This window comes from Erinaceus europaeus, chromosome 13 (genome assembly GCF_950295315.1).
Source record: "Erinaceus europaeus chromosome 13, mEriEur2.1, whole genome shotgun sequence".
NCBI lineage: Eukaryota > Metazoa > Chordata > Mammalia > Eulipotyphla > Erinaceidae > Erinaceus > Erinaceus europaeus.
Window position 1 is genome coordinate 62,964,406 of NC_080174.1, and position 27,500 is coordinate 62,991,905.

The following is a 27,500-nucleotide window of genomic DNA, read 5'->3' on the forward strand; positions in this document are numbered from 1 at the left end:
AAATTGGAAGAGAAGAAGTCAAACTCTATCTGGTCTTTACCAATGGACTTCTGCCCATTTCCTTTCAACAGCCACAATTAACTTCTGGCTAGGCCGCCTCTTACCAGACTTCATATTTTCCCATTCGAACGTTTCCTCTCTCTCCTTGTCTGCACTCTTGGGACCAGACCAGATCCTCTTTCCAAACTAGGCAAGTAATGGGTTTTCAGACAGTTGCTGCATTGGCTACCCTGGCATCAGACGTTCTCGCTTAGTCCAATCAGCCAGGGCTAAGAGGGCAGCTCCGCCTACAGATGATTGTAGGCAAAAACGGACTTTGTACTGGCGAACACTGTAACTGATATTTTTGTAAATGAAATTTAGGAATATGTATTCAGAGATGGGGACCATGAAGATGCTTTCATAGTGTGCACACGTAGAAAATCCTTGATAAGGTACGGGGCAGTGGAACCCCTAGTTGAGCGTGCATAGTTCCATGTGCAAGGCCCCAAGTTCAAGTTCCCAGCCTTCAACTGCAGAGCGATGGGATGATTCACGAGTAGTGAGACAGAGTTGCGCGTGTCCTTCATCTTCTCTCTCCATCATCCCAACGTCTTTCTGTCTTATCAAATAAACATGTTTTAAAAAAGAAAAAAAGAAAATCGCTGATAGACATCAAGTGTTGTACTTTAAATCCTGGGCTGCCTAGGTGCGCCACTGCCTGGGCAGTAACAAGTTGACATTAAAGACGACTCAAGAACACGGTGCAGAGCTCACAAAATAGGACTACACGGCAAAAGTATGTGATAAAAGGGCACATACAATCAGAATTCTAAGAAAAAAACAAAAAAAACTGCATGTTTATGTTTTAACCCCAGAGGAAAAGTTAACCCAAGATGTTATACTTCGTGGTTAAATGTTCTTTATTTGGCCATACAGCTTTCACTGTTCCCTAATGAACAGCTGTTGCACAGTGAGGGTGAATATGAATATTTAGTATGCGTTAAAGACTGATTCTTCAGTTTCTGGCAGGGGGAACCAGCCGAGGAGCACCGGCCTCCCGCCGCTCAGGCGCCCCAGGCTGGGCGCTCCGTCTCTGCTCCGTTCTCGCCTGTCCCGCGCTGCAGCTTCTCCCATCTGGAAACACCACTCTATTGGGGGCTGTGCACAGTTTTTCCAACATGTTACATTATTAATCCCAAGGGCCGGCACAGAGCGCTCAGCGTGGTCCGGGGCTTGCGGCGCCAGCGCGCCCCCCTCGGGCTGCAGGGTTCCTCTGGGTCTCGGCCGCTCCGCCCCCGGCACCGCCCGCTTCCGCCTTCCGGCCGCCCGGACTTTGTCCCGCGGCGACGGCGCCATGGCCCCGCTGCGCTTCTCCGCTAATGTGTCGTGGCTATTCCCGGAGCTCCCCAGCCTCCCCGCGCGGCTCCAGGCTGCGGGCGGCGTGGGCTTCGAGGCCGCCGAGGTGGCCTGGCCGTATGCGGAGCCACCCGAGGCGCTGGCGTGTGCGGCGACCGAGGCACGACTGAGGATGGTGCTCATCAACACGCCCCCGGGTGCGCCAGCGGGGGCTGCGGCGGGGCGGGGCGGGGCGCAGCGCGGGAGGCGATTGGCGGCTGACACCCATTCTCTACGCAGGAGATCTACAGAAGGGGGAGATGGGGCTGGGGGCCGTCCCCGGGAGACAGGCGGCCTTCCGAGCGGGACTGGAGCAGGCAGTGCTGTACGCTAAGGCTCTGGGCTGTCCCAGGTACCCCACCCCACCACCAAACACACACTCTTGATCACAATCCCTGCAGCTTGCTGGGGTTGCTGAACACACTGGCTTTTCTCCACCTATCCAATCCTTGTCCTGTCAACTGCCTTTTGTATTTTATCTGTCATGAATCAGTCTCAGTTTGAAATCCTATTTTGTGGGGATTCCATGCTGGGAGTATAGTCTGACCTGGGAGATAGGAAAGTAGCCATTACACAAGCGATTCGTTTGATGGTAAGGCAGTTCAGGGAGCAGATTAAGAAGCCTAATTCTGAGATCAGAGACAGCATCTTACAGCTAGTGCTGTTGAACTGGGTCGTAAAGGAGCACGGAGGCAAAGATGCAATGGTCAGTGGAGGGCCGGTGTGCTCTACACAGTTGGAGCTGGTAGCTTGGCTGAGAGACGAGGAGGTGGTCACTCAAAGTAGGAATGATCACATGTTAAGTTCTGCAGAGGGCATGTAGAACTGGCAACAAGGGGTTAGTACTGCTACTTTCAGGGCAGAAAACCAATGGAGAAAGCTAAGAAATAGATGTAAGAAGTAGACATGCAGCATGGAATATTTAAGGGTAACATTTAAGGATAATATTTAAGGATAGACAGAAAATGAGAAGGAAGTAGTGAGGGACAGATACCTGCAGCACTGCTTCACTGCTTGTGAAGCCCCCCCCCCCCACAGGTGGGGACTGGGAGCTTGAACTTGGGTCTTTGCATAGTAACTTAAGTGCTCTCAACCAGGTGGGCCACCAACCAGCCCCCCAAAAAGTAATTTTTTAAAATATTTCCCTTTTGTTGCCCTTTTTTGTTGTAGTTATTGTTACTGATGTCATTGTTGTTAGAACAGAGAGAAATGGAGAGAGGGGAAGACAGAGGGGGGAGAGAAAGACACCTGCTGACCTGCTTCACTGCCTACAAAGTGACTACCCTGCAGGTGGGGAGTCGGGGGCTTGAACCGGGATCCTTACGCAGTCCTGGTGCTTCGCGCCAGGTGTGCTTAACCCTTAACCCACTGCGCTACTGCCTGCCTCCCGTAATTTAAAAAAATTATTTACTTTACCAGAGCACTGCTTAGCTCTGGCTTATGGTGGTGTGGGGGTTTGAACCTGGGCCTCAGTCATGAGTCTCTTTGCATAACCATTATGCTATCTCCCACTCCTCCATTTTATTGGATAGGACAGAGAGAAATTGAGAGGGGAGGGGAGATAGAGGGAGAAAATGATAGACACCTGCAGACCTGCTTCACTACTTGTGAAGCAACCCTCCTGCAGGTGGGGAGCTGGGGGCTCGAACTGAGGTCCTTGTGCTTTGTACTATGTGCGATTAACCTAGTATGCCACTGCCTGACCCCTTCAATGTAATTTTTTTTTTTTTGCCTCCAGGGTTATTGTTGGGGCTTGGTGCCTGCACTACGAATCCACTGCTCCTGGAGGCCATTTTTTGCCTTTTTGATATCCTTGTTGTTTATCACTGTTGTTATTACTGTCATTGTTGGATAGGACAGAGAGAAATCGAGAGAGGAGGGGAAGACAGAGAAAGACATCTGTAGACTTGCTTCACCACTAGTGAAGCAACCCCCTCTGCAGGTGGGGAACCAGGTGCTCGAACCAGGATCCTTACACTGGTCCTTGTGCTTTGTGCCACCTGTGTGTAACCCGCTGTGCTACCACCTGGCCCTCTCCAATGTAATTTTAAAAGGTGAGAAATTTGCATGTTTATGGGCTTAGGGCCCTGGAGAAAGAGGCTGAAAATAAAGGAGGGGCTAAGTGTGAGGATGAACTAACACTGGGATGACACTGGGAAGCCTGAACATCAGATGGGGGAGTGGACTAGAACCCTGGGGAGACACGAAGGCTAACCTGGTCAAGTCACTGAGAGAGTCAGGGGAGTGAAAGCTACAGCTTTAAGGACCCAACTGCTCCAGTTCTCTCTTCTCCCAGGATTCACCTGATGGCAGGCAGAGTGCCTCAGGGTATGGACCGCACAGCAGTCAGGGGTGAAATGGAGATGGTTTTTCTGGAGAACCTGAGGCATGCAGCTGGGGTTTTGGCTCAGGTAAGACAGCAAAAGCAGACATATGTTATATGGATGTCTATGTGTAGAAGGGGTGCACAGTAGGACAGGCCTGGATGGAATGGTAAGGGTCTGGGTCAGTGACTGGCTGATGGGGACCAAATGTGGGGCAGAACTTGTTTATGGATTCAGCATGGTGCTAGGAGAACCTCGTGGGACTGCTGGAGCCCATTAACACACGCATCACCGATCCTCAGTATTTCTTGGATACACCTCAGCAGGGTAGGATCCCCACCCTATGCTGCCTCCTGCCCCTTTGATTTTTGCGAATGCAGTCTCATGTCCCTTCTTGGCTTCTCTCCAGCGGCTGCCATTTTACAGAAGGTTGGAAGACCCAATCTCCAGTTACAAATGGTAAGTAGAGAAAGGGAGTGCTTCCCAGAAGGCCCATGTTCTGTCCATCTGGGATGAATGGTAGGGGCACAAGGGGTCTCTAATTACTGTATTCTTGCCCCCAAGGACCTATTTCACTGGCAGATTATGGATGGAAATCTAACAGGAAACATCCGGGATTTCCTTCCCATCGTAGGTGAGAGGGATCCCTTCCTTATCTCTGTGCTGCTTCCTCTGTCCCCCTTCCCCCCACCTGCTTAATCCCCTATATCTGCCCCTCAGGCTTCAGGAGTCTGGGCCTCACATCTGTCCACATCTGTCCCCAGGGCATGTGCAGGTGGCCCAGGTCCCAGGCCGGGGCGAACCTGGAAGCCCTGGAGAGCTGAACTTCCCCTATCTATTTCAATTGCTGGAAGATGAAGGTTACAAAGGCTTTATAGGCTGCGAGTATCAGCCTCAAGGTGAGTGGTGGGCTGAGGCCCAGGATTGGCCCTCGGGAAGGACACCGGGAGGGTCTATTTTTCTCCTCATGGGCTGAAATACCTTCCTCTCCTCTCAGGAAACACAGTAGAGGGCTTGAGCTGGCTACGTTCATACTGGGATAAGAGGGGCCATCCAAAGGCTGCCCAGTGAGGTCCTACAGCCACCCCAATTGCAGCCCTGGACAGTGAATTGAGCATCCTGAGTCTCCTCTTAATTAAAGGCAATTGCTGAACATTTTCATGTATGTATATTATTGAGGGTGGGAGGGACAAGACACATAGTGTCTAAACCTTCAGCTTCTCTGAGTTTCTTCCCTCCTGTTGAGAAGGGATATACAGCTCATACTGAAGTTCTCCAGTCTGTGCCAGTGTGGCTATGGAGTCCACCTCCTCATTTTCGGATGAGAAACCCAGGTGCCTCACCTTAATGGCAGTGCCTAGCACTCAGGCCTGAGTGGCAGATGAAGTCCAGAGGGAAATGATGATGGGAGAGGGGGCAGGGGTGCCACTGACAGTGACCACAGACCTGGAGGCAGGGTTCAGGTAGAGGAGCTCCGAAGGTTGAATGCTTGCCACATGCTCTGAAGGGTTCCTGGTACTCCTACTCCACCAGGTGAGTAGGAAGGAGGATTCTCTTTCTGGAAGGGCACAGGGGCCCTAGAGGACTTGATCTCAGGGAGAAACCTGATCTTCTGGAGCTCTGGGCTGGATGGTAGCTAGAGTTTGGGAAGGGCAACCCCCTACTGCTAGGCTGGGGCTGTAGGTCTCTACAGCCTTTGGCATCCACGATTACTTTGGGGCCCAGAAGGTCTGGTCAGTCTTACTTCAAGTAGAAGTCTTAGATTCATGATTTGAGGAATGGAGGCATCTGGTGGCCCATCCCTCAGAGGAGGCGGGTCCACAGGGTGAAACAGGCTGTGTTGATGACAGACTCAAGGTGATGGTATGTAGAGACCAGCTGGGCAGGGGGGCTCTCGCTGTCCTGGGGCTGGACCGGGAAGGGTTCTCGGAAGACCACTGTCAGAGACTGTGGGAATAATGGGTGCAGAGGTGAGGGGAAGTCAGGGTGGGTGTGGGAAGCAGAATGCTTCAAGAAAAGTGAACATTCTAGGGAGTCAGGTGGTAGTGCAGTGGGTTAAACACGCATGGCATATAGCACAAGGATGGGCATAAGGATCCTGGTTTGAGCCCCCGGCTCCCCACCTGCAGGGGAGTCGCTTCACAAGTGGTGAAGCAGGTCTGCAGGTGTCTATCTTTCTCTCCCCCTCTGTCTCTCCCTCCTCTCTCCATTTCTCTCTGTCCTGTCCAACAACAACGGCATCAATAACAACAGCAATAAAAACAAGGGCAACAAAAAGGAAATAAATATTAAAAAAAAAAGTGGACACTCCAATCTCAGGAGGCTCTGGGGTTCAGCATTTGGGACAGCCTCCACTTGGAGGGCACAGCCTTCTGCTAGACTGACACAAAGCTACCCTTGGCCACCTCACTTACTGTCTTTCCCAGGTGGGAATCCAGAAACACTAGCACAAAACAGTCGGTGAACTTCTGATTCAGTACAACCTGCAGCAAAAGACAAAACAGACAGGGAGTGAGGTCCACCTTGCCTGAGAAGGCACAGGCCTTTGCAGAGGGTCAATATGAGAGTCATGCTTCCACTATGAACCTGACCCCTGCATTCCAAGATCACTCAGGACTTATCTCCTAGTCAAACCTAGTCCTCCTTCTAGTCAGCCTTTGGAACCTCACCAAGATGAGAGGATAGAAGAGGGCCACACGGTAGTGCAGCAGGTTAAACACATATGGTGCGAAGCACAAGAATCGGCCTAAGGATCCCAGTTCGAGACCTTAGCTCCCCACCTGTGGGGGGGGGGGGGAGGAGTGTTGCCTCACAAGTGATGGAGCAGGTCTGCAGGTGTTTATCTTTCTCTCCTCCTCTGTCGTCCCCTACACTGGGTTTTTCTCTGTCCTATCCAACAACAGCTATAACAACAACAACAACAACAACAAAATGGGGAAAATGGCCTCCAGGAGCAGTGGATTCATAGTGCAGGCACCGAGCCCCAGTGATAACCCTGGAGGCAATAAATTAAATAAATAAAAATCGAGAGGGTACTGCTTGGCTATAAATCTCCTAAGGTGTGTCTAGGGACTTGTTGCATAAAACTGGCACACTGAAGCTTGTCACCCCAGGAGAGTTCTCTAACCTAGAAACAGCCCTCCTTCCCTACTGTCCCACCCTGGGTCTCATTTCTCTTAACCTCCCCTAGTGCAGTTCCCCATGTCTGTCCCTAAAGCTCAGTCCTGCCATCTTTTCCAAGCAATTTCTTCTCCCAGGGCTTCACTGACTCCGTTAATACAGTTGCTGCCTAGATGTCTCTGCTGAGTGCCAGCCCTCTCTGTCCATGAACCTAGACTGTAGTCTTCCTGGAAGGCTCTCAGGGCCTCACACTCAACTCATCACTCCTCCCCAAAACCACTTCTGCTTCAGCATTCCTTCCACTCATACCAACACCCCTTCCTGCTCATGCCCACTTTATTATTTTTATTGTTGTTGTTATTGTTGCCACTGCTGCTGTTGTTGGATAGGACAGAGAGAAATTGAGAGAGGAAATCGAGAGAGGAGGGAAGACAGAGAGGGGAAGAGAAAGATAGACACCTGCTTCACCGCTTGTGCAGGTGTGGAGTCGGGGGCTCAAACTGGGATCCTTACACTAGTTCTTGTGCTTTATACCATGTGCACTTAACCTGCTACGCTACTGCCCACCCCACTTTTATTTTATTATTATTATTTTAATTCTTTTATTTATTATTGGATAGAGACAGAGAAATTGAGGAAAAGGCGAGATAGAGAGGGAGAGACAGAGAGACACCTGCAGCCCTGCTTCACCACTCATGAAGTTTTCCCTCTTCAGGTGGACACCAGGGGCTTGAACCTGGGTCCTTGTGCACTGTAATGTGAGCGTTGTAATGAGAGGCACCACCACCTGGCCCCTATTTTATTATTTTTTTAAAGATAGAGACAGAAAAAGAGACTACAGCACTGAAGCTTCGTTCAGTGTGTTGGGGGCCAGACTCAAACCAGAGCTGTGCATACGGCAAAGCAGCACACAATCTAAGTGAGCTACTTTGCTGGCCCTGCTCACATCCACTTACACTGCCTTGGCCTTCTAACCAACCTTGGCTTCTTTGGATTACTGACTGACCTTCCAGACAAGGATTTTGTGTAGGATCCCACCAAGGACTAACTTACTTTATGTTGTCAAGTCTTCTCTGGAATACTTCCTGAACCATGGTTCTCACTAGGCCCACTTCCTAAGGCTCTGTAATCCACCCTGCTCGTGCCCACGAGTCACTATTCTCTCTCCTTGTTCCCTAGTAGCGTGCTTAATCTCTAATATGTACACCACATCCAGAGACCTGGTCAACATGCTGGTTCTGAGTCAGTAGGTCTGGAGCCTGACCAAGAGGGCCTTTCTGGGATTCTAGCCTCTAAGACCAGCTTTAAGTGTCTGTGTGCAGAGCTCACAGGCTTTCCTACACATCTGGAGTCCCAGCACATCCAGGCCTCCCTCTAGAGCACAGCTTGTTTGGTTGGGCTGGGGTTCCTGAGGGGGCACTTCTGTAATGAAGGGGATTCCTCTGCTGTGTCTCCTCTTTCAGAGGAGTGTCCAGGGTACCTACCAGGTACTGAGTGCCCAAGTCTGGGCTCTGGAAATGGCGACAGCTCTGGGGAAATCGGCTTAGGAGAACCTTGATCAGACTCTGGTACCAGGAGACTGTCATAGACAGGAAGCAGTCCTAGGGAGCAGGACCACAGGTCTCTGAATCTGTTGTTAGAGCCAACCAAGACCCCTGTACCCTGGTTGGCTGGTGGAATCCCTAGTATACATCCAGCCCTGCTGCAACCCACAGTCTCCTACCAGCTGGGGGTCGATGTCCCCAATGGATTTAGCATGGACTGCTTCAAGGAGCTCCTCCAGTTCAGCCAGGGTCAGGCGCCCCCCAAGACGCAGCCGATCAGGCCCTGCTGGCTCCAGCAAGAAGAGGCGCTTCCAGAGGGTGTCCCGTCGGCAGTGCCCACCAGCCAGCCGAACCAGCTGAGCCAGCCGTGTCCTTGCTACACCCACCTCTGCAGCCAGTGGGGGAAAGAGGGGAGCCAGTCCTGGTGTCAGACCAGGCCCTGAGGCCTCCCCAGGGCTACCAGCTGAGTTCCCAGGAGCCTCTGGCTCTGGGGGCAGTCTGGGTGGCTTCCGGAAGCGGCGGATATCCGCTGTGAGTCTGGGGAAGAGCTCTCGTTGGCTGGTGAGCACCACGAAGAACTGCAGCCTGCAGTGGTTGGAAGGGTGGGGGACAAGATAAATGGTCACAGCAGGAGACACATGGGACCAGGGCAAAGCGAGTGGGTCTGGGCAATAGCATGTTTGAGGTGGAGGGATCTGCTGACCGTAGAACATGACGCTCGGCTTCTCCTTGTTCCTCAAAGGGTGCAGCACAGTGACAAACAAGCAGAGACACGTCAAAGTCATCCTGGTGGCGAAGTCCCTCTGAGTCTAGGTAGGAGCCAGGACTGTGCAGCGGGGAGCAGGGGAGAGTCAGTTCTGGAAGTCTAATGAAGCCAGCCCCATCCATTCTGCCCAGGAATACGAAGTCTCTTTATTGTAGGTCTTGCTCTAACCTGAAGGCAGGCTGTGGTACCTCTGCCAGCCTTACCTTTGCCACGCCGACACCAGGGCATATTCATTATGTTCTGAGCCCCCTGGCCGGGCCATTCTCAATGGCTTCATGTGATAGGAGCTGGCGTGGTCAGCGACATAGTTATACAGCTGGTGGGCGGCAATGAGTGGTGTGGGGAGCTCCAGTGTCCCTGCAGGCAAGTTATAGGAGGCAGAACACATTGAGTCTGGGACAGACACACTGGTCTGATGGGGCAGAGGGATAACAGTTCTTGAGGCTATCATTGATAGGCTGACTAACTGCCTTTCTGGGAAGTACCTGAGTTCCTCTAAGACACTGAGAAGGGATAAAAATAGTTCAAGACAGACAAAGGATGTGGTAGCCATCACAGGATCTCAACATGAAACAGACCGAGTAACTTCTGACAGATACAAGACTGACATAGGGATAGGATCTGAGGAAATGCAAGGTGATTAACAATATGGAACAAGAGATACAGAGCCTAGGTTTGGGCCTACAAAGAGGCTGTGGTTTGGCTTGTCCTTGCGTGCTGACCTTGGTAAATATGATTTCGGCCAAAGTGGGGGCCATCAGGGTGGTGGGCCAGGAAGTGCCGTAGGAAGGTGGTGAGGTGGTAGCCATGCCTCAGCACCAGGTGGGTGCCCAGCACATGTTGGTGCACGAGACGCAGGTGGAAGTCATAGCTGAACGAGTGCACATGCATCAGGTCCCGCACCTTGTCACACTCCTCCGTAAACAGCATGGACAGCTGCAGAGGTGGCAGAAGGGGACGCGGTTAGGAGATGGCAACACAGGCTGCCTGCCACATCCCCTTTTCCTCCCTCTTTCATGGGAAGAGGACACTGAAGGTTTACCTTATTGATATAGCCTAGGGGAACACTCCTCTTAGAACAACTTCTTTGAGAAGCTCTCATTACCATCTTTTTGTTTTTTTCATACTGACTACATTGTTAACTCTGATTATATGAAAATGGTACTACCTTAAGAGGTGGGCCTGTTTATTGTATATCCCATATTCCCCTAAAGTCTGACACAGACACGCTATTGCAACAAATGTTTGCTGAGTACCCATCATGTGCCCACCTCCTTCTGTTCTAGGTGTCAAGGATGTACTGAAGACAGAAATTAACTCCTTCGCTCAAGAAACTAACATTCTGGCCACAGAGAGATATGACAGTAATACACATTAAAGAATAACTGAATAAAGTATGTAATAAGTTGGAAGATGGTATGATGAAAGTATCAAGTAGTGAAGTAGTTGCCATTTTAGTTGGGGTGGTGTGGTGTGTAATTATTTGCTATAGAAAAGTTTTTTTCCTGGAGTTGGGTGGTAGCGCAGCAGGTTAAGCGCATGTGGCGCAAAGCACAAGGACTGGCATAAGGATCCTGGTTCGAGCCCTGGCTCCCCACCTGTAGGGGAGCCGCTTCACGGGTGGTGAAGCAGGTCTGTAGGTGTCTATCTTTCTCTCCCTCTCTCTGTCTTCCCCTTCTCTCCCCATTTCTTTCTGTCCTATCTAACAACGATGGCATCAATAACAATAACAATACCACAACAACAATAAAAAACAAGGGCAATAAAAGGGAAAATTAGGGAGTCAGGCTGTAGTGCAGCGGGTTAAGCGCAGGTGGCGCAAAGCACAAGGACCGGCATAAGGATCCCGGTTCGAGCCCCGGCTCCCCACCTGCAGGGGAGTCGCTTCACAGGCGGTGAAGCAGGTCTGCAGGTGTCTTTCTCTCCTCCTCTCTGTCTTCCCCTCCTCTCTTCATTTCTCTCTGTCCTATCCAACAACGACGACGACAACAATAATAACTACAACAATAAAACAACAAGGGCAACAAAAGGGAATAAATAGATAAAATATTTTAAAAAAAAGGGAAAATAAATTTAAAAAAAAGTTTTTTCCTGACCCGTTTCCAGCTCTTAAGTTTTATCTTATTGTCAAACCACTTGTTCTTCCTAAGTATATCATAGATTTCCTATCTCTGTACTTTTCTCTCTCCCCCTTCCTCTTTTTCTCTCTCCTGTTCTACTCTGGTTTATAGTAATGCTGGGGATTGAGTCTGGAATCTCTGGTGCCTCAGGCATGAAAGTCTGTTATATAAACTGCTGTGATATTTCCCTGGCCTTGCTTTTCTCTTTTTCTGCTTTTGCTCTTCCTGATCACCAAACCAGGCTAGTGTCTACTCATTTGCAAAGCTTCATCTGGGACAATCTGCCAAGACTAGGCTAGGTTAGACCTCCTCTCACTGATCTGTGAATGAATTAAGCATGAATGGAGGAAGGAAGGAAGGAAGGAAGGAAAGAAGGAAGGAAGGAAGGAAGGAAGGAAGGAAAGAAGGCAGAGACTGGAAGTGTGTTAACAATTGGATCTGTGCTTCTGGAATGGCTACATCAGCAGACTGTTGCCTTGGGGAGTGCTGGGCAGTGGAATTAATAGGAATGGAAATAAATGACCATAGAAGAAACAGTAGCCCAGGAGTCAGAATAGCTGTATAATTACAATCTTTACTTCACTATCCTTAACCACCATGGAGATAAAAGTCAAGGTCAGCATAAAAGTTAGAGGCAGTGTGTTCAACTAAAATTGCAAGGATGAGCCTCAGAGTCACAGAGACCCAGACTCCAACCCCAGTGCTGCTCTATGTGGGCCCAGGGAAACTCTCCTCTCAGAGCAACACCTATGGGAAATGCTCTTCATTAAAGTTTTTAAATTAATTAACTAATTAATTTTTATGAGAGAGACTTCAGAGCCTCAGTCTTTTTACACAGTCATTATGCTGTCTCTCCAGCCCAGTTTTTGTTTAAACACTATATTACAATTCTTTATATGAAACTGTGACCACCTTGAGAGGTAGATTTTCTTTTTTTTTCTCACTCTTTATCCCAGATTCTCCTAAAATCTGGCAGACACATTTTCAGTTTTCTTATCTACAGAGAAGTAACTCTTCTCTTTGTCTATGTACTAAGTCCTCAATAAACAATATCAATAATAAAATGATCTAGAAATATAAGTAGGGCTAGACATTATATAAACAGGGTAGAGAGAACCAAGCTGGGGAGAGAGGCCAGGAGTTGGGGGAACTAGAACTTTGAGAAGTTCAGAGAGTAATGCAGTGGGGGTGCTTTCTGGGAATACTACAGCAGAATGCATCCATGGCTCACCCCTGGACATGCTGGCCCAGGTAGGTCCCTGCACATAAAGTTACTACTTTCCTGATTCACATTATTCATGATGATTAGACTCTGAATTCAAACCCAAGTCACAGGCAATCATTTATGTACTGGGCATGAGCTGTTTAGATGTGAGAGGGGTCTGTGTTGTCTGTATTGGAGAGGGACAGACTGGATCCAATCAGATCCTAGTCTCTCATAAACTACATGTGAGGCAGAGATAAGGCTCAGATCCCTATAGGACATGGCAACCTGAAGGAGCTGAACTAATAACTCAAGTTCAGATGCAACTAAAGAAATAGCTTAGCTGGTAGAATGTTGGGCTTGTATGCCTAAAACTCATGCTTCTCTCTCTCATATGGGAAAATCCCTCATGTGTAATAAACATTTTAAAAAGTATAGACTGGGGAGTTGGGCGGTAGCACAGCGGGTTAAGCCGCACGTGGTGCAAAGCACAAGGACTGGCATAAGGATCCTGGTTCGAGCCCCTGGCTCCCCACCTGCAGGGTAGTCATTTCACAGGCGGTGAAGCTGGTCTGCTGGTGTCTGTCTTTCTCTCCCCCTCTCTGCCTTCCCCTCCTCTCTCCATTTCTCTCTGTCCTATCCAACAACAATGACATCAATAATAAATACAACAATAAAACAAGGGCATCAAAAGGGAATAAAAAATATAAATTTTTTAAAAAAAAAGTATAGACTGGGCAGCGGCAGATAGCATAATGGTTATGCAAAGAGATTCGAAGTCCCAGGTTCAATCCACCACACCACCATAAGCCAGAGCTGAGCAGTGCTCTGGTTGAAAAAAAAAAAAAAGTAAGAGACTGCCTCTGCCACCTCACAAGGTCCTTAGCCTCTTCTGAGCACTCCCTAGGTATTTGGCTGTCTTGAGGGTCCAGAAATCTTGCCCTGAGGCAGGCAGGTAGGGGCATAAATAGCAAGTGAAGTCTAAGCATGGCAGATACATGGGAATTCTGATCTTCATTCCAGTGCTAGTACCAATGATACTGGCTATCAGCTAGTCCCCAACTCTACATTAGGTCAGGATTGCTCATTGTACTTCCTATACTTATGTCAGATTACCTATTATGCTCAGATGTCCTAACTATCCATGTTTATGAGTATCCCATGGCCAGGCTGCTGTCACTGTAGATGACCATAGGGCCAGGTCCGTCCCTGTGTGGAACTGTCTTTTTCCCACAGTGCTATGACTGAATATGACTCTGGTCTATTGCAGAGTGAGACGGGAGGTTTAGTCAAGGCATAAAGACCTCACTGGTACACAGCACTAAACCATCATTAGGTTTGACCACCATGCAGTGCCCTTACTGGCCACAATACACTGGCAATACTGAGACTTTACGGTCCTTTGTTCTCACCACATACCTGAGAGTTGACAGCTTGTTCCATAGGGATTCGGGAACATTCCAGGGCAAACTGTTTGACACAGAAGTAACAGCCCTGGAGAGAGGGTGAAAGATGAAGTCAAGAGGGCAAGAGGCAGCAGGTCTGGCTTCCCCCCTCAGTGTTCCTTCTGCTGACCTGGAAAGTCAATTCTATGAGGATAATGCCCCCAGGCAGTGCTCGCTGCAGGTGGTAGGTGGTGACTGGAGAGCCAGTGCTCTGAAAAAAAAAAAAAAAAGGAAAAAGACTGGAGTTCAGGGGCAAGGATTGGGGGCTCACCAGCCTTGAACCAGAAGGGAGAGTCCCATGGGTCAGTGGTTTTAATGCTGTCAGGCTGGGATTAAAAGGGCGCCTGGGGTCACTGACCTTGGGTCTTGGGGAAATAATTCAGGATCAATGATACTGGTATCTAGGGCATCACTGATGTCACTCTCAAAAAAGGCACATGATAATGCATTACCTTAGGGCTTCCATCAGTCTTGGTTTTAGGGCAAGAGAAAGAGCCTCGACCTTCTGTTCCAAGGACAGCCATGGCCCGAAGCCGGCTGGTGCTGTGAAAAAGGAAGAGGAGGAGCAAGACGAGAAGGCAGGTTAGTGGGGTGAGGATCACGGCTGTTAGGACCAGAATCCAGAACAGAATTAGTATTTTTTTTTTTTTTTTTTTTTTAGAAATTGAATCTTTTAAAAAAAATATTTATTTTCCCTTTTGTTGCCCTTTTTTTTTTTTTTTGTTGTTGTTGTAGTTATTGTTACTGATGTCGTCGTTGTTAGATAGGACAGAGAGAAGTGAAAAGAGGAGGGGAAGACAGAGAAAGGGAGAGAAAGATAGATACCTACAGACCTGCTTCACCACCTGTGAAGTGACTCCCCTGCAGGTGGGGAGCGGGGACTTGAACCGGGATCCTTACGCCTTTGTGTTACGTGCGCTTAACCTGCCGTGCTACTGCCCGACCGACTCCCCAGAATTATTATTATTATTATTTTTTTTTTTGAGGCAATGTGAGTAGAGAAAAATAATTTATTTCCTTTTAATAGCTTTGTTTCATTTATTTTGGATACAGACATAAAGAAATGGAAAGAGGAGATAGAGAAGGAATGAGTGCTGGAAAACTGCAGGTGTGGACAGTGATTAAACCACCTGGGATACTTTTCCCTCTAAAAGCAGGTGTGCCTGAAGCAGCTATGTATGAATAATTCTCCATCAAAAGAAAAGAAAAAAATTCCCCCAGTGAACCCATTTTGATGGTGACAAAATTTGACTTTACTATAAATGAAAAACAATCTAGGATGTTTTATCCAAGAGAATGATTTCAAATAAAAATGAACAGGTAATCTAAACAGCAAAATAAGTTTTATTTATTTATTTTTTTAATGAGACACTGGGAACTGAACTCAGGTCCTCCCACGTGTGCCACCACAGTGGTCTCCTGGGCTCAGTATTTCTTTTTTTTCCTTTCATTTTTTTTCTAGGCAAAGAGAGAAAGAAATAGCCTTCATACCAATCCATCATCCATAGTGCCCTCACATATAGCAAGTGCTCTACCAGGTGGGCTACCTCCTTGCCCTACATTTGCTGTTTCTGAAGCCTTTGCTATGCTGAAGAAAGAAGGTGCCACCACAGTGTGTAGTGTGTATCAGTATGTAGTTATATTTTCTAATTCTCTTTAGCATGAAATCAAAGGTAGTCTAGTCATCAAAGATCTCCAGATGTTACTCAGTCCAACTCTTTCAAAGTCTGTTATTGTGTCTGAGAAACAAAATAGCTCTAGCACTACATTAGGCTATCACAGAGACGTGACAGAATTATTTTTAAATAATATAATTTTAAATTCAAATAAGTCACTTTAGAAAAAGAAAAAAAAGAGAAAATAAGTCACTTTAACATTTTAGATTATAATCTAAATTTAACAAAAGGAGTAGCAGGACCCACTCATAGAGGAGCTATAGGCCACCAGAATTCTCCTACCTGGAGGATGGAGGGTAGGGGTAAAAACCTCTGGTGAGAAGAAATATTCCATTTCTTTCTCAAGGAAATAAAGACAAGACTTAGCTAGAGACCAGTGGCTTTAAATGCTCTAGAAACTTTTTTTTTAAAGACTTTTAAAAAAAAAATTTATTTTATTTATTCCCTTTTGTTGCCCTTGTTGTTTTATTGTTGTAGTTATTATTGTTGTTGTCGTTGTTGGATAGGACAGAGAGAAATGGAGAGAGGAGGGGAAGACAGAGAGGAGGAGAGAAAGATAGACACCTGCAGACCTGCTTCACCGCCTGTGAAGCGACTCCCCTGCAGGTGGGGAGCCGGGGTTCGAACCAGGATCCTTATGCCGGTCCTTGTGCTTTGCGCCACCTGCGCTTAACCCGCTGCGCTACAGCCCGACTCCCTCTCTAGAAACTTTTTATTTTACTTTTAAAAAATATTTTATTTATTAATGAGAAAGATGGGGGGGAGAGGGAGGAAGAAAAGAGAAGGGAAGAGAAGAGAACCTGTGCTGCTAGGTATCGAACTCAGGACCTCATGCTTGAGAGTCCAATACCTTATCCACTGCACTACCTCCTGGACCACTAGAAACTACCCCCCCCTCCCCAAATCCAGTGTCTTTTGTTTTATCAGAATTGCAGAAGAATGTAACTGAATGGGAAGGATGCAGACTAAAGCCCCTCAGAGAGGCTCCTATATCGGGGACCTGCTATCAAGGACAGACAGCTGGGCAGCAGCTCTTCAGTGTGGTCACTGATAAATAAGAGGGGTGGTGTTCCACAGGCACCCATGTGCCTTTTCATCCTCAGGCCTAAAAGAGAGAGAAGCCTGGGAGGCAAGGAAATGGCTACAGAAAATACGGAGTCAGAGTTGGCTTTCTGGGCCAAGGTGAAGTCTTGAGTAAGGAGTAACAGATAACCTAGTGGTTAGTAAAATTTTGGCCAACAATAGACCATATATCTGACATTGGTCCCAACAAGTGATACAGTAGGCTCCACCATCTGGGTTAGTGTAATTTTACCTGGTTACATTTGAACAACAATGAAATCGCTGAACACATTTCTCAGAATATATCTTTATTATTGAGTGATTATAATTTACATTGACTAGTTTGACTGACTTGAAAAAGAGAAGAAGAAATGCCTCTGGGAACTCACAAATCCAGACAGAATAGTAATTGTGTAAGTGAACAAATTTTTCTTCCTTTATTCTCCCTCCCTCCCTCCCTCCCTCCCTCCCTCCCTCCCTCCCTCCCTTCCTTCCTTCCTTCCATCCTTCCTTCTTTCCTTCCTTCCTCTCTTTCTCTCTCTCTAATTCCCCCTTTTTTGATAGGACAGAGAGAAATTGAGAGATGAGGGGGAGAAAGAGAGGCACGTGCAGTTCTGCTTCACTGCTCATGAAGCTTCCCCCTCAGGTGGGGAACAGAGGCGTGATCTCAGGTCCTTGTGCATGATAATGTGAGTGCTTAACCAGGGGTACCATTGCCCAGCCTCCTGAACAGGTATTCTTCTACACATTCTACACGAGGAAAGGGCTGAAGGCTCAGATGCTGATAGTGAAATACAGCAGAGCAGGAGGCCATGGAAATGGGAATCAGAGATTTGACACCAGATGGAAAAGGTAGTTATGGAATTATCACCGAGCTCTAGGGAGATAGAAGGTAAAGAGAGAGGGCTGAATACTTAAGATGCAGACACAAGAGTCCAAGGGAGAGAGGGTTGAATACTTAAGATGCAGACATAGTTGGTACTTCCACTGTCACTAATGGTCGTGAGTGAACAAAACCAAGAACAGGCTAGTGGACAGTGATGCTATTAGGCCAAGTATAGAAGTCTTTGGTAAGAAAGAGAGCTAACCAGAAGTCTGGCAGTACAGAAGTCTTTGGTAAGAAAGAGAGCTAACCAGAAGTCCGGCAGTGGCACACCAGGTTACAAAGTACAAAATGCAAGAATCCCGGTTTGAGTCCCCGGCTCCCCATCTGCAGGGGGCGGGGGCACTTCACAAGTGGTGAAGCAGGTCTGCAGGTGTCTATCGCTCTCTCTTTTTCCACCCCTCTCAATTTCTCTCTGTCCTATACAAAAAAAAAAAAAAGTAGAGGAAGGAAGAAAGAAAGAAAGAAAGAGAAAAAGAAAGGAAGAAAACTAACCTCACAAGAAAAGAAGAAAAGAGCTGGGTCAAGAACAATGCAAAATGGAGAGGTCATTAGGGTGATCAGGATAGGAACTGTTCAGACCGGGATCCAGAAGCTTAGGAACACATACAAGATCCAAATGTGTGAATATACACCAGCATGGAAGCACAATGTGTGTGTGCCATGTGCTATGCACATAGGTCTATGTTCAAATGCAGACCTGGGCTCCACAAATGTTTGGTTTACAGGATGTGCATGAGGGCTGCCTGGGAAGTATCCAGGATCCTCGTGGATGTGTGCTGGCCCAGTAGGCTAAACTTGTACAAGCCCTAAACTGTCCAAATGAGGCCTGGGTGAAGAGAGGAAGGGCTCACCTGCGGGCGGGTGAGGGGGGGCGCAGTGGCACCAGCACAAAGCCCACGCTCTGCAGATACTGCACATATTGCTGCAGGAAAGCCAGGCTCAGCTCCTTCAGCCAAGGCTCTTCACGGGCACTGGGAAGAGGCACTTCAGAAGATTCGCAGCCTCCTGGGGCCTCTCTGCTCCCTGACCCTGACTCAGGACGATGGCGCCGCTGAGGGAGTAGAATAAAGAAGCTTCTGCTCACTGTCAATTGGGGAGCAGCAGTCACTCAGGGGTAAAGCGTCAGCCCACGAGAGAAATCCAGGAGTCTCCAGTCTCACCTGCCCTTCAGGGGGCCCAGATGTCTCTGGGGGCCCGTGCAGCCAGGCAGCTGGGTCAAAGAGCAGGGCTGTTGCACAGTAATGCACCAGGCGGGATGACTGCTTCAGGGTCTCTAGCTCTCCGGCCTGGAGAAACAAGGCAGTGAAGCCTATAGGGGTGGCAATGGAGGGAGTCACAGGATGCTCAGAGAGGAGGCAGGGTCAGGCAACTCACACTGATGGGCATGCTGGCTGGGGCAGAACGCTGCTGCCAGGTCACAAACAGATTCTCCATCTTCATCTGGCGCTCCAGCTCTGGGGGTTGGAGGCATTAGCAGTTGCCACCTCCCACCCCCTCAGACTCCACAGATGGCCCCTACCCACTGCCAGGCCCAGTGCCCTCACCTCTACGCTCAATCATCTTGATCTCCAGGAACTGCTGTCCATGGTAAGTGACAGGATCAGGAGGTCTGGACACAGGACCAAGTGAGGAGCTCGGACGGGTTGCTGTAATATCCCTTAGGGCCTCATCAAAGGGGAACGTGTCCAAGGGAAGGGGACCCCCACCCCGAGAGGCCCCACTTAGCCGGCCTTGCTCGCGGGTGAGAGGAGGGCTTGCGCTCCGGATGAGGGGCTCTGCTTCCATGGTTGGCAATAGGAATGGGTTTGGTTCCTGAGAAAAATGGAGCCTCACATGGATTAATGGCCTCTGCCCTTAGATCCTCCCTCTTATTCTACACTTTGCCTCAGACTCTCCATCCCTACCACCTTTCAGTGTATTTTCTTCCTTGCTTCTGAGATGGCACTTCCTCTAAGTGGCCCCGTGGTAGCCAGAACAAGGGAGCCAGAGCAGTGGGTACCTTTTCATCCCGCACTGGAAAGTCTAGCTGGCCATAATGATGGAAAAGCCCAAGCTTCTGGCTGAGGAGGCAGAAGATGAGATGGGCTCGTGCGTTCTGCCACTGCACCAGGCGGACCAGTGCACGGCCCAGTGCTGCCCCCAAGTCTGGAGCCCAGTTGTATGTCAGCAGCTGTAGCTGGAAGCCAGGGGTCAGGGTTGGTCAATGAGGTCAGAGAGTTCCTGCTCCCACCCAGCCTCAGCTCCATCTCTACCTTCTTGTCCACGACTTCTAACAGCAAGAACCTCTGACGAGGAGTATTTCGCCCAGAGCTCCCGTCACCACCTGGCTCAAAGCGTTGTAGAGTTTTGGCAGCTACAGGGGATGGGAGGGGCGAAATGAGGGTCTGGGGCCAGAAATTTTCCCTGCAGGGTCAGACATGATCCCATCAGTCACCCTGAAGCTCTCTCCCCTAGGACATGCCCTCACCCTGCTGAATTGGTCTCCTCCACTGCAGGAAGTTTCTTCCCAGAAGCAGCATATGGCGCTTAGCTGCTGGGCGGGGAGTTGGGCCCAGCTGTTCCAAGGAACAAGGACTGAAGATCTTTGGCTCTGAATCCCTAATGGGAAGGAGAGATGGGCACAAAGCAGAACATTCATGGCCTCATTCCTGGCCAGCACTCTCCAGGCCAAGTCCCCACTTCTAGCACAGTCTCCATGCAGCTCCAGACTCACAGATGCTGCTCAAAGACACGGACAGTGGTGTCTCCAGCCATGGAGGTGACGAGTGTGTTGAACTCAGACAGGACAGATGGGAGGAGGAAGCGGGATACTATGTGGGTAGAGCTCTTGGACACTGAAGCACAACCTGAAAGCAGGACAGAAGTGTCATGGTGGAGCTGTGGGATGGGAACCAGGCCACGGGGTTGGGGACAGAAGAGGAGGCTGGATCTCACCAATCCGGACCATAAACTCCATCCAGCGCTGAGTGACATGAGTGAACACATGCTGCAGGGTCCCCACCTCGCCTTCCTCTAGCTGTGTGGTCCGTCGTCTGCAGTGACAGCAGGAATGAGACCCTCAGCTTCACAAGTGACATATGGGTGTGTGTCTACACAAACCCCATACTGCCATAACTTTACACCACATCCCTCAACACAAACTCACATTCCCCAGTTCAACCCCACAATACAGACACATACCTTTGTCTCTGAGGCCCAGAATCTGCGCCTGGTGCCCGCTCAATTCCACCAGGAGTCCTGACATTTTCAGTTTTGTGACGCCTCCGGCCCCGAGTGTCTTCAGGCCGATCCAGGACAATGTCATCAGTTGTTTTGGGGGAGCCCAAATCCCCGCCTTCTGTTTTACTCTAGGGGCAATGCAGTGAATGAGAAGGAGTCACTGGGAATGGGGAAAGGTGGCACAGTGGCATTGTGGGATGGTATCAAGAACCCATAGGAGGCCCAGGTTCAGGCCCCGACTTCACCAATGGCTTACTAGTCAGCCGAGGACTCAACTTTCCTGAGTCTCAGCTTCTAGGCTATGAAGAGACAAAAAGAAAAATGAGAGTGAAGGCAATTAATAAGCTCTAGGCCTTCTATCAGTGAAAACGGCCATGTTCTGTAAATTCTGACTTACGGGTCAGTATAGTTTTATATAAAAGGAGAACTGGGTCAAGGTTGTAAGGGGAATTTAAGAGGCAGCCAAGAAGGTAGATGCCAATTCACCACATCCTCCCACTTGCCCAGTACCAGCATATCCCAGAAGCTGCGCCGGCTGGATTTGCTGGGAGGAGTCACAGGCTCCCCAGGGCCAGGGCCAGAGCCAGAGCCAGGGCCAGGCGGAAAGGTGCTAGCTCGCCCTGCTGGGCTCTTGACTTCCAATGATCCACTCCTGAGGTTTCCTGTGGACACCAGACATTGCCAACTCTTGTTGCTGACCACCAATCCTCACTCTAAACCACCTACTCCCTAGACTGTCGTGACAGTAGTGAGCCCCTTACTTTACCTGCTAGTGAAGACAGTTCATGCCCTTGTTAGTGCATGGCTGCTCATGTTTGTATGAAGTCAATGCTTTTTGTTTGTTTATTTATTTGTTTTTTTGTTTTTGGTGGACTGAGGTCTCTATTCCCAGGTTAACCTTTGTTTTGTTTTCATTCAGAGACCCTACAGGACTGAAGCTTCCCCTGGTGCCACACCACTCCCATGTGATTCCAGGGCTCAAAACAGGGAGATGCACATGGTAATGCACACATCTCTCTGGCTCCTGCAGTGAATTTTGTGACTCATCAGTTGCACACATACATTTCTGCCAGTTTATCATCCTGCAAGAAAGCATTGGAAAGCTGCAAATGTCTACTACCAGGGCCTCTGTGAGTACTCCTGTGCTCTGCCCTTTGTACCCTCACTCGCCATGCTGTCTTGCTTGGCTCCATGATGTTTCTGGACCACTCACCTGGGGTGGTGTCCTCTATACACAAAGGGGCTGGTAGCAGCTGCAGCTCCATGACAGCATCAGCTAGGGCCTGGCGAGCTGCTCCTCGGAGCTTCTCCTCCAGCTGCACAATACTGATGTTCCCCTTCTCCCACACATCCAGTCGCAGCCGTGGGGCCTCATTCTGGGCTGGAGCAATGAATGGGGATCACTTTGAGATGTTCCTAGTTCCCACAGCTTTTACTGAACACCTTCTTTTCCTCTGACCTACCTGAGGAACTGTCTGTCATGACCAGGCAGCGAGTAACTTGAGTCAGTTGCTCAAACTCCTCCTCTTGCAGTGGGTTTGGGGGCCCAGGAGAAGGGGGAGTCCATGATGTCAATGAGATAGGAGCTCCTCCCTTGTCCACAAAGGCCAGAGTAATGCAGGCAACCCCTGGATAGAAATCCAGAGGCAGTTTGGGTCTGGGACTTGCATACACTACTCCCGCCACCCTACTGCACTCTGCCCCCTGCCCTGAGGTTCACCTCAGCTTCAAGGCTGTAAGGTAAACCTCTTAGGTTTTCCCATACCTGTAGTCCCACAGGCCAGGGCCATGCACTGTACCTTTGCCCCCAGTGCCCTGTCCACCAGGCTTATTATATAGGTAGATGTCCAAGTCAGGGAGGCTGCCCTGTGGTGGGAGTGGATGCTGGGGAAAGAATAGTCACAGAACACTAAGACTACCGACAAATACACAAAAACCTTCAGAGATTGTGTTTTCACAGTGAGGAATGGGGCGGGGGGGGGGGGGTCCAGGTATGCACAGGAAGACACAGACAGATGATACAAGTGTTAGGAGGAGACAGATCCACAGACAAAAGTGCACTCAGAACATCCAGAGAACAGTTCACAATGAGGGTGTGTGTGTGTGTGTGTGTACACACACAGGTGTGCATGGATGCAAAGGGAGGTGGGTGAAATCTCACTTGGAAGTGGTTCCGGCTGTTGCTGTCTGTGTACTTGGGAGAGTGCAGGAAGATGAGCAGGTTCTGCCGCAGGTACCAGGCCAGGGCAGGAAGCCAGGGCCGGCAGGTGGAGGGGAGGGCCAGGTGCAGGACCTCTGAGGGGAGACTTCCGGGGGGCTGGATGAACTGTAGAGTGTGAAAAATGGAGTCAGAGCTGAATGTGGAGGCCCTAGCCTAGTCTGTCCCTACACATGAGTCTAGGAGGGCTGGAGGAGTCTGGGAGAGAGCTGACCTCCACATCAGCAGGTGTTAGCTTGCAGTTCCGAACAAGCATGACTGTGATGACGTCCAGTGTGGCCTCGTCCAGGCGTCGACGCAGAACACGCACTAGCTCATCTGTGATCTCAGGACCTTGACATAGCCATCGGGGCAAGGTGGAGACACAGGCAGAGGATCTGGCTGTGCCTGCTTCCCAGCACCTCCTACACACACCAGACCTTCCTCCTCAGCCTGACATTCCCCAGTAAAATGGAGGCAGCTGCTCTACATTCTATTGGGCTGTCAGAAAAACCATGATGTATGTTTCTATGTTTTTCTATGCAAAAATGTGTCATGACTTTTCACGCATCTGAACAGTTCTGCCCAGCTGCTCACTATGTGACTGTGGACCAGTGGGCCTTACCTCTCAAAGTCTCAATACCCTTTCCATAAAATGGGCACAATAACAGCATCCAATTCACAGCCAATGCACTTAGCAAATTATAACTGGAAAATGTGTTTGCCTTCTGGACACTTCAGGCTTAACATATCCCAAAAGGAATCCATTATCTTCACTCCAAAACCCACCCCAGCCATCAGACTTGTGGAGCCACCATCTGTTCACACAGCCACCCAAACCAGATATTTGTGTGTCAGCTTTAACAGCTCTTGTCCAAGCTGCATTTCAGTGAGTTACAAGTCAATTCCCCTAAACATCATAAAAGTCTGTTTTTCCACCCAGCTCCTAATTGAGGAAGGCCCAGATCATGACATGAGTTGGAGGCAGGGAGGCTCCAGTGCAAGTCCTGGAGGATTTTAGAACCCTGCTCTGCACAGCCCTTACCTGCCTGCCCTACACCATGCACAAGCAGCTGGATATGTCTGTCCACCTGACCCACAGGACGAGCGGCATCTGAGTTACGGCTGGCGGCCGTGTCCAGGGGAGAACGAGGACCCTAAAGGGAAAGTCTGGTCAGGGCTTAGCTCTAGGGAGCAAAGTACAAGGGGAGTGTAGAGACATTAGGGAATGAGGGTGATACATGCCGAGGTTTCCTCAGAGTAGATAGGCTCCTGGCTCCGGGACAAAGCTAGGGAGGGGGGCATAGCATCACTTTCCCATGGCCGCTCACTGCAGGATGTCTCCAGGAGGCTGGGGAAGAGTGGCAAGGTCACTCAAGATCATTTGAGTATACTTCCTCCTCTATCACCCTTGACTCCTGCTTCACCCCATCTTTCCAGGGCTCACATACCGAAGATAGTACACAGCCTTGGTTGCTCGCTCCTGATAAACAAACATGTTCTTCCGGTTCACCACAGAGAAGGCATTAAGCACAGAGCGCAGGGCCTGGATGGCTGTGAAGTAACAGGGGATCAGAATGCTCCTTTCGGGAGGAGGGTAGACAGCATAATGGTTATGGAAACAGACTCTTATGCCTAAGGCTCCAAAGTCCCAGGTTCAATCCCCCGCACCACCATAAGCCAGAGTTGAACAGTGCTCTGGTTAAAAAAAAACAAAATATAAAACAGAATGCTCCTTTCTCAGACCCCAACACCTCCCAAATGACCTGCCCAGTTACCCTAGTCACATACCCCGTGAGACCCCCATACTGGGCCCCATCTTAAGGCGTGAATGGACTCGAATCACTGTTCCCCACACAACATCACAGGAGAAATGACCAGGCACAAACTGCATTGTGGCTGCTAGGTACCCTCGGGGTGCACAGCTGTCATCAGCAGCATAATCTAGAGTGGGGGAGACAACATATCAGAAGTAGGACATAGAGGGGTCAGTGAGATAGTGCCTGCCTTGCCATGGGCATCTGACCCAAATTCAAGCCCCCAGTACACCAAATGGGAGTACTTTGGCACTGGGGGAAGACATGGTGCTGTGGTGTCTTTCTCTACCTGGAAAAGTTGGCTTGGAGTGGTGAAGCTGCATACGCACAAGACCCCAGGGTCTTGATAAGAAAAGGAGGAGAAGAAGGAGAAAGAGGAGGACACTAGGAGGAGGAAGAGGAAGAGGAGGAAGAAGAGTAGGAAGAGGAAGAAGAGAAGGAAGAAGAGGAAGAGGAAGAAGAGGAGGAGGAAGAGGAGAAGGAAGAGGAGTGAGAGGAAGAGGAAGAAGGAGTGAGAGGAAGAGGAGGAGGAAAAAGGAGGAGGAGAAGGAAGAAGGAAGGAGGAAGAGAAGGAAGAAGGAAGGAGGAAGGAGGAGGAGAAGGAAGGAGAAGGAGAAAAGAAAGAGAAACAGAACAGCTGTTTCTGTGCCCTCACAGACTATTCATCTGTGAACAGACCTGTTTGTCCTCACTCCCCTGGACTGTTCAGCACAGTTTATTTCTCTTAAGGTGAACGAAGGACATTTTGTGTAAAAGGAAAAAATGAATACCCTTAAGAAGACAGGTAACAGCATAAAGGCTTTCAGAACTATCTCAGATGAAAAGATGAGGAGGAGCTGAAAGAGTTATAGGAGACAGAGTCTAAGAAAGTCCTGAAGATAATGCCAAAGCCGTATCGTAGTACATACCATAGATATAAATCCTATCTATAGTCTCACAGGGATTTGTAATAATAACCTGATTAAAAAAACAGGGAGTATGGGATTGGGGAGATATTCCAGTGGTGGTACACAGGACTTACATGTGAAAGGTCTCAGATTTGTTCCCTGGCACTACCAATACTGTCAGACTGACTAGTGCTCTAGTTAAAAACAAATAAATAAACAAGTATGTCAGATAACCCAACTGAAGTATGTTCCAACTACACTTACATTAAAGATGGATATGAGTGAGTATGGACCCCGTTGCACAGTGGGGGAGGGCCATTTGGTGTTTTGGAGGGCAGCTACTGCAAAGAACCCTACAAGCAATGTTGGATTCTTTTTGGGTTTCCAGACTGATGAGGAACCTTCCAGGTCAAAGGTGACAACTGAGTTTCCCAGAGAAGCTGTTATCAGATGTGAGCAGCACACAGGAGGCCCAAGAGGCTGTGGATTTCAGATTTAAGAGTGCTGGTTACTAAGGGCTCCAGTGAAAACATATGGAGAAACTAATATGAGCATGGGCAGTGTCTGGATTCAAACTGTTCCTTGGCTCAGGCAGCTGGAAGTCATTTTGAAGTGGAAGTACTTAGCCATCTGAGCTCATACTCAATTTGCAGAAGTCTTCAAAACCCCAAGAAGCCCACTAATTATGGGAAGTATGCTTTGATATGGAGATGTCTCTGGGATGTGCTGAGAGACACACTCTCCAGAGATGTTAGGAACAATCAGCTATAGACTTAACTGTGAATGTCAAAAACAAGAAGTAGTCTTGATTTTACTTTTAAACCAGGAGAAAGAACTGCAGAGGAGTAAGATTATCTGGCTTTCCTTTGTGAGTTGGGGTGAGAAGTCCTCAAGAGTAAGAGAAGGGAGTAGAAGTGTTGAGATTTTAAAGACCATGCTAACTAGGCTGTTATGTTCCCTTACTAGAGGCAGAAATCTCCCATTGTCTCCTATTCCTGTCTTCCTTTCATTCCTGATTTTTGTCTACTGCCAAGGTACTTGAAGGAGGCATTATTCTACTCTGCCTATCATCCTTTTCCCTCTCACTACCCTCTGGTTTCTGTTCCCATCTCTGTACAGAAACTACTTGCACTGAAGTCACTGAAGGACCCACAGCAGTAAATCCAGAGAGCCTTTCCCTCCTCACTTTTCCTGTGGAAAGATTAAAGCCTTGGCAACTCTGCCCTTGGCTTCCCTTCAGAGTAGCAGATAAAGGAGAGGACAGAGGCATCCCTTGTGAGGAGGCTCCTGGGTAAGGAAAGAAGCTCACCATCACTGGGCAGTGGTACCCTCTGACGTGAGTGGAAGAGAGTCTCACTGCGCCACAGATCTTCTTCACTCTCAGCCACCAGGAGAGAGTTACACACGTGACTGTCATGAAGGTCTTGCAGAAGCAGCCTCTGGGAGAAGGAGCAAAGCATCAGGGAGCTGAAATATGTTTTCATAAAGTGGTGGTGCTGGGGAAGGGTGATCAAAGACCAGCAAGGTGTTCATGATCACTGTGGATCAGAGGTGAAGTGATTCCCCCATAGGTGGGGAGCTAGGGGCTCGAACCGGGATCCTTACGCCGGTCCTTGCACTTTGCACCACCTGCACTTTACCCACTGCGCTACCGCCTGACTCCCACAATGGGATTTACAAAGTTAACCCAACTGCCAATAATTTGATTATAGCAATAACTATCTATTGCCTTCTTAAACCCTAAGACAGCAGGAACCTCCTGCTTCCTCTATAAATCCTTTATTTTCCCCAGTCCTGGAACCTCTAGGGTGGTGTTCACTTTCCTGCATGCTTCTCTCAGTTCATACCAAATTATA

At 49.0% G+C, this 27,500-nt stretch overlaps 2 protein-coding genes across 3 annotated transcripts in view; one reads left to right on the forward strand and one right to left on the reverse strand.

Moving 5' to 3' along the window:
• Positions 1-1,314: 1,314 nt before the first annotated feature.
• HYI (hydroxypyruvate isomerase (putative)) lies at positions 1,315-4,856 on the forward strand. Its single transcript, XM_007535280.3, has 8 exons — positions 1,315-1,535; positions 1,618-1,729; positions 3,674-3,788; positions 3,950-4,028; positions 4,111-4,160; positions 4,266-4,335; positions 4,466-4,600; positions 4,699-4,856. Exons 1-8 carry the CDS (start codon positions 1,337-1,339, stop codon positions 4,770-4,772), a joined length of 834 nt encoding a protein of 277 aa, XP_007535342.2. The 5' UTR covers positions 1,315-1,336; the 3' UTR covers positions 4,773-4,856.
• The window catches only part of SZT2 (SZT2 subunit of KICSTOR complex), a 115,266-nt gene continuing 92,616 nt past the window's right edge, over positions 4,851-27,500 (reverse strand). For both annotated transcript variants that reach the window (XM_060206058.1, XM_060206059.1), the window contains 31 exons: positions 26,954-27,083; positions 24,732-24,884; positions 24,392-24,494; positions 24,186-24,291; positions 23,986-24,097; positions 23,176-23,294; positions 22,905-23,069; positions 22,543-22,627; positions 22,207-22,371; positions 21,957-22,124; positions 21,254-21,405; positions 20,705-20,871; positions 20,459-20,556; positions 20,238-20,370; positions 19,992-20,122; positions 19,777-19,877; positions 19,524-19,700; positions 19,069-19,336; positions 18,899-18,978; positions 18,685-18,810; positions 18,376-18,575; positions 14,353-14,443; positions 14,031-14,111; positions 13,875-13,949; positions 9,854-10,067; positions 9,335-9,488; positions 9,069-9,191; positions 8,545-8,950; positions 8,306-8,422; positions 6,116-6,184; positions 4,851-5,648 (listed from right to left, as the gene is read on the reverse strand). In XM_060206058.1, the coding sequence (XP_060062041.1) occupies positions 5,505-5,648; positions 6,116-6,184; positions 8,306-8,422; positions 8,545-8,950; positions 9,069-9,191; positions 9,335-9,488; positions 9,854-10,067; positions 13,875-13,949; positions 14,031-14,111; positions 14,353-14,443; positions 18,376-18,575; positions 18,685-18,810; positions 18,899-18,978; positions 19,069-19,336; positions 19,524-19,700; positions 19,777-19,877; positions 19,992-20,122; positions 20,238-20,370; positions 20,459-20,556; positions 20,705-20,871; positions 21,254-21,405; positions 21,957-22,124; positions 22,207-22,371; positions 22,543-22,627; positions 22,905-23,069; positions 23,176-23,294; positions 23,986-24,097; positions 24,186-24,291; positions 24,392-24,494; positions 24,732-24,884; positions 26,954-27,083 (4,413 nt within the window). In that variant the 3' untranslated portion in view covers positions 4,851-5,504. The remainder of the gene's footprint in view (positions 5,649-6,115; positions 6,185-8,305; positions 8,423-8,544; positions 8,951-9,068; positions 9,192-9,334; positions 9,489-9,853; positions 10,068-13,874; positions 13,950-14,030; positions 14,112-14,352; positions 14,444-18,375; positions 18,576-18,684; positions 18,811-18,898; positions 18,979-19,068; positions 19,337-19,523; positions 19,701-19,776; positions 19,878-19,991; positions 20,123-20,237; positions 20,371-20,458; positions 20,557-20,704; positions 20,872-21,253; positions 21,406-21,956; positions 22,125-22,206; positions 22,372-22,542; positions 22,628-22,904; positions 23,070-23,175; positions 23,295-23,985; positions 24,098-24,185; positions 24,292-24,391; positions 24,495-24,731; positions 24,885-26,953; positions 27,084-27,500) is intronic.

Bases quoted from the DNA above. Each gene is read 5' to 3' on its own strand.
- HYI (XM_007535280.3), top strand. From the start codon at position 1,337: ATGGCCCCGCTGCGCTTCTCCGCTAATGTGTCGTGGCTATTCCCGGAG. The intron at 1,730-3,673 runs GTACCCCACCCC...CTCTTCTCCCAG, and splicing joins AAGGCTCTGGGCTGTCCCAG to GATTCACCTGATGGCAGGCA. The intron at 3,789-3,949 runs GTAAGACAGCAA...GCATGGTGCTAG, and splicing joins CAGCTGGGGTTTTGGCTCAG to GAGAACCTCGTGGGACTGCT.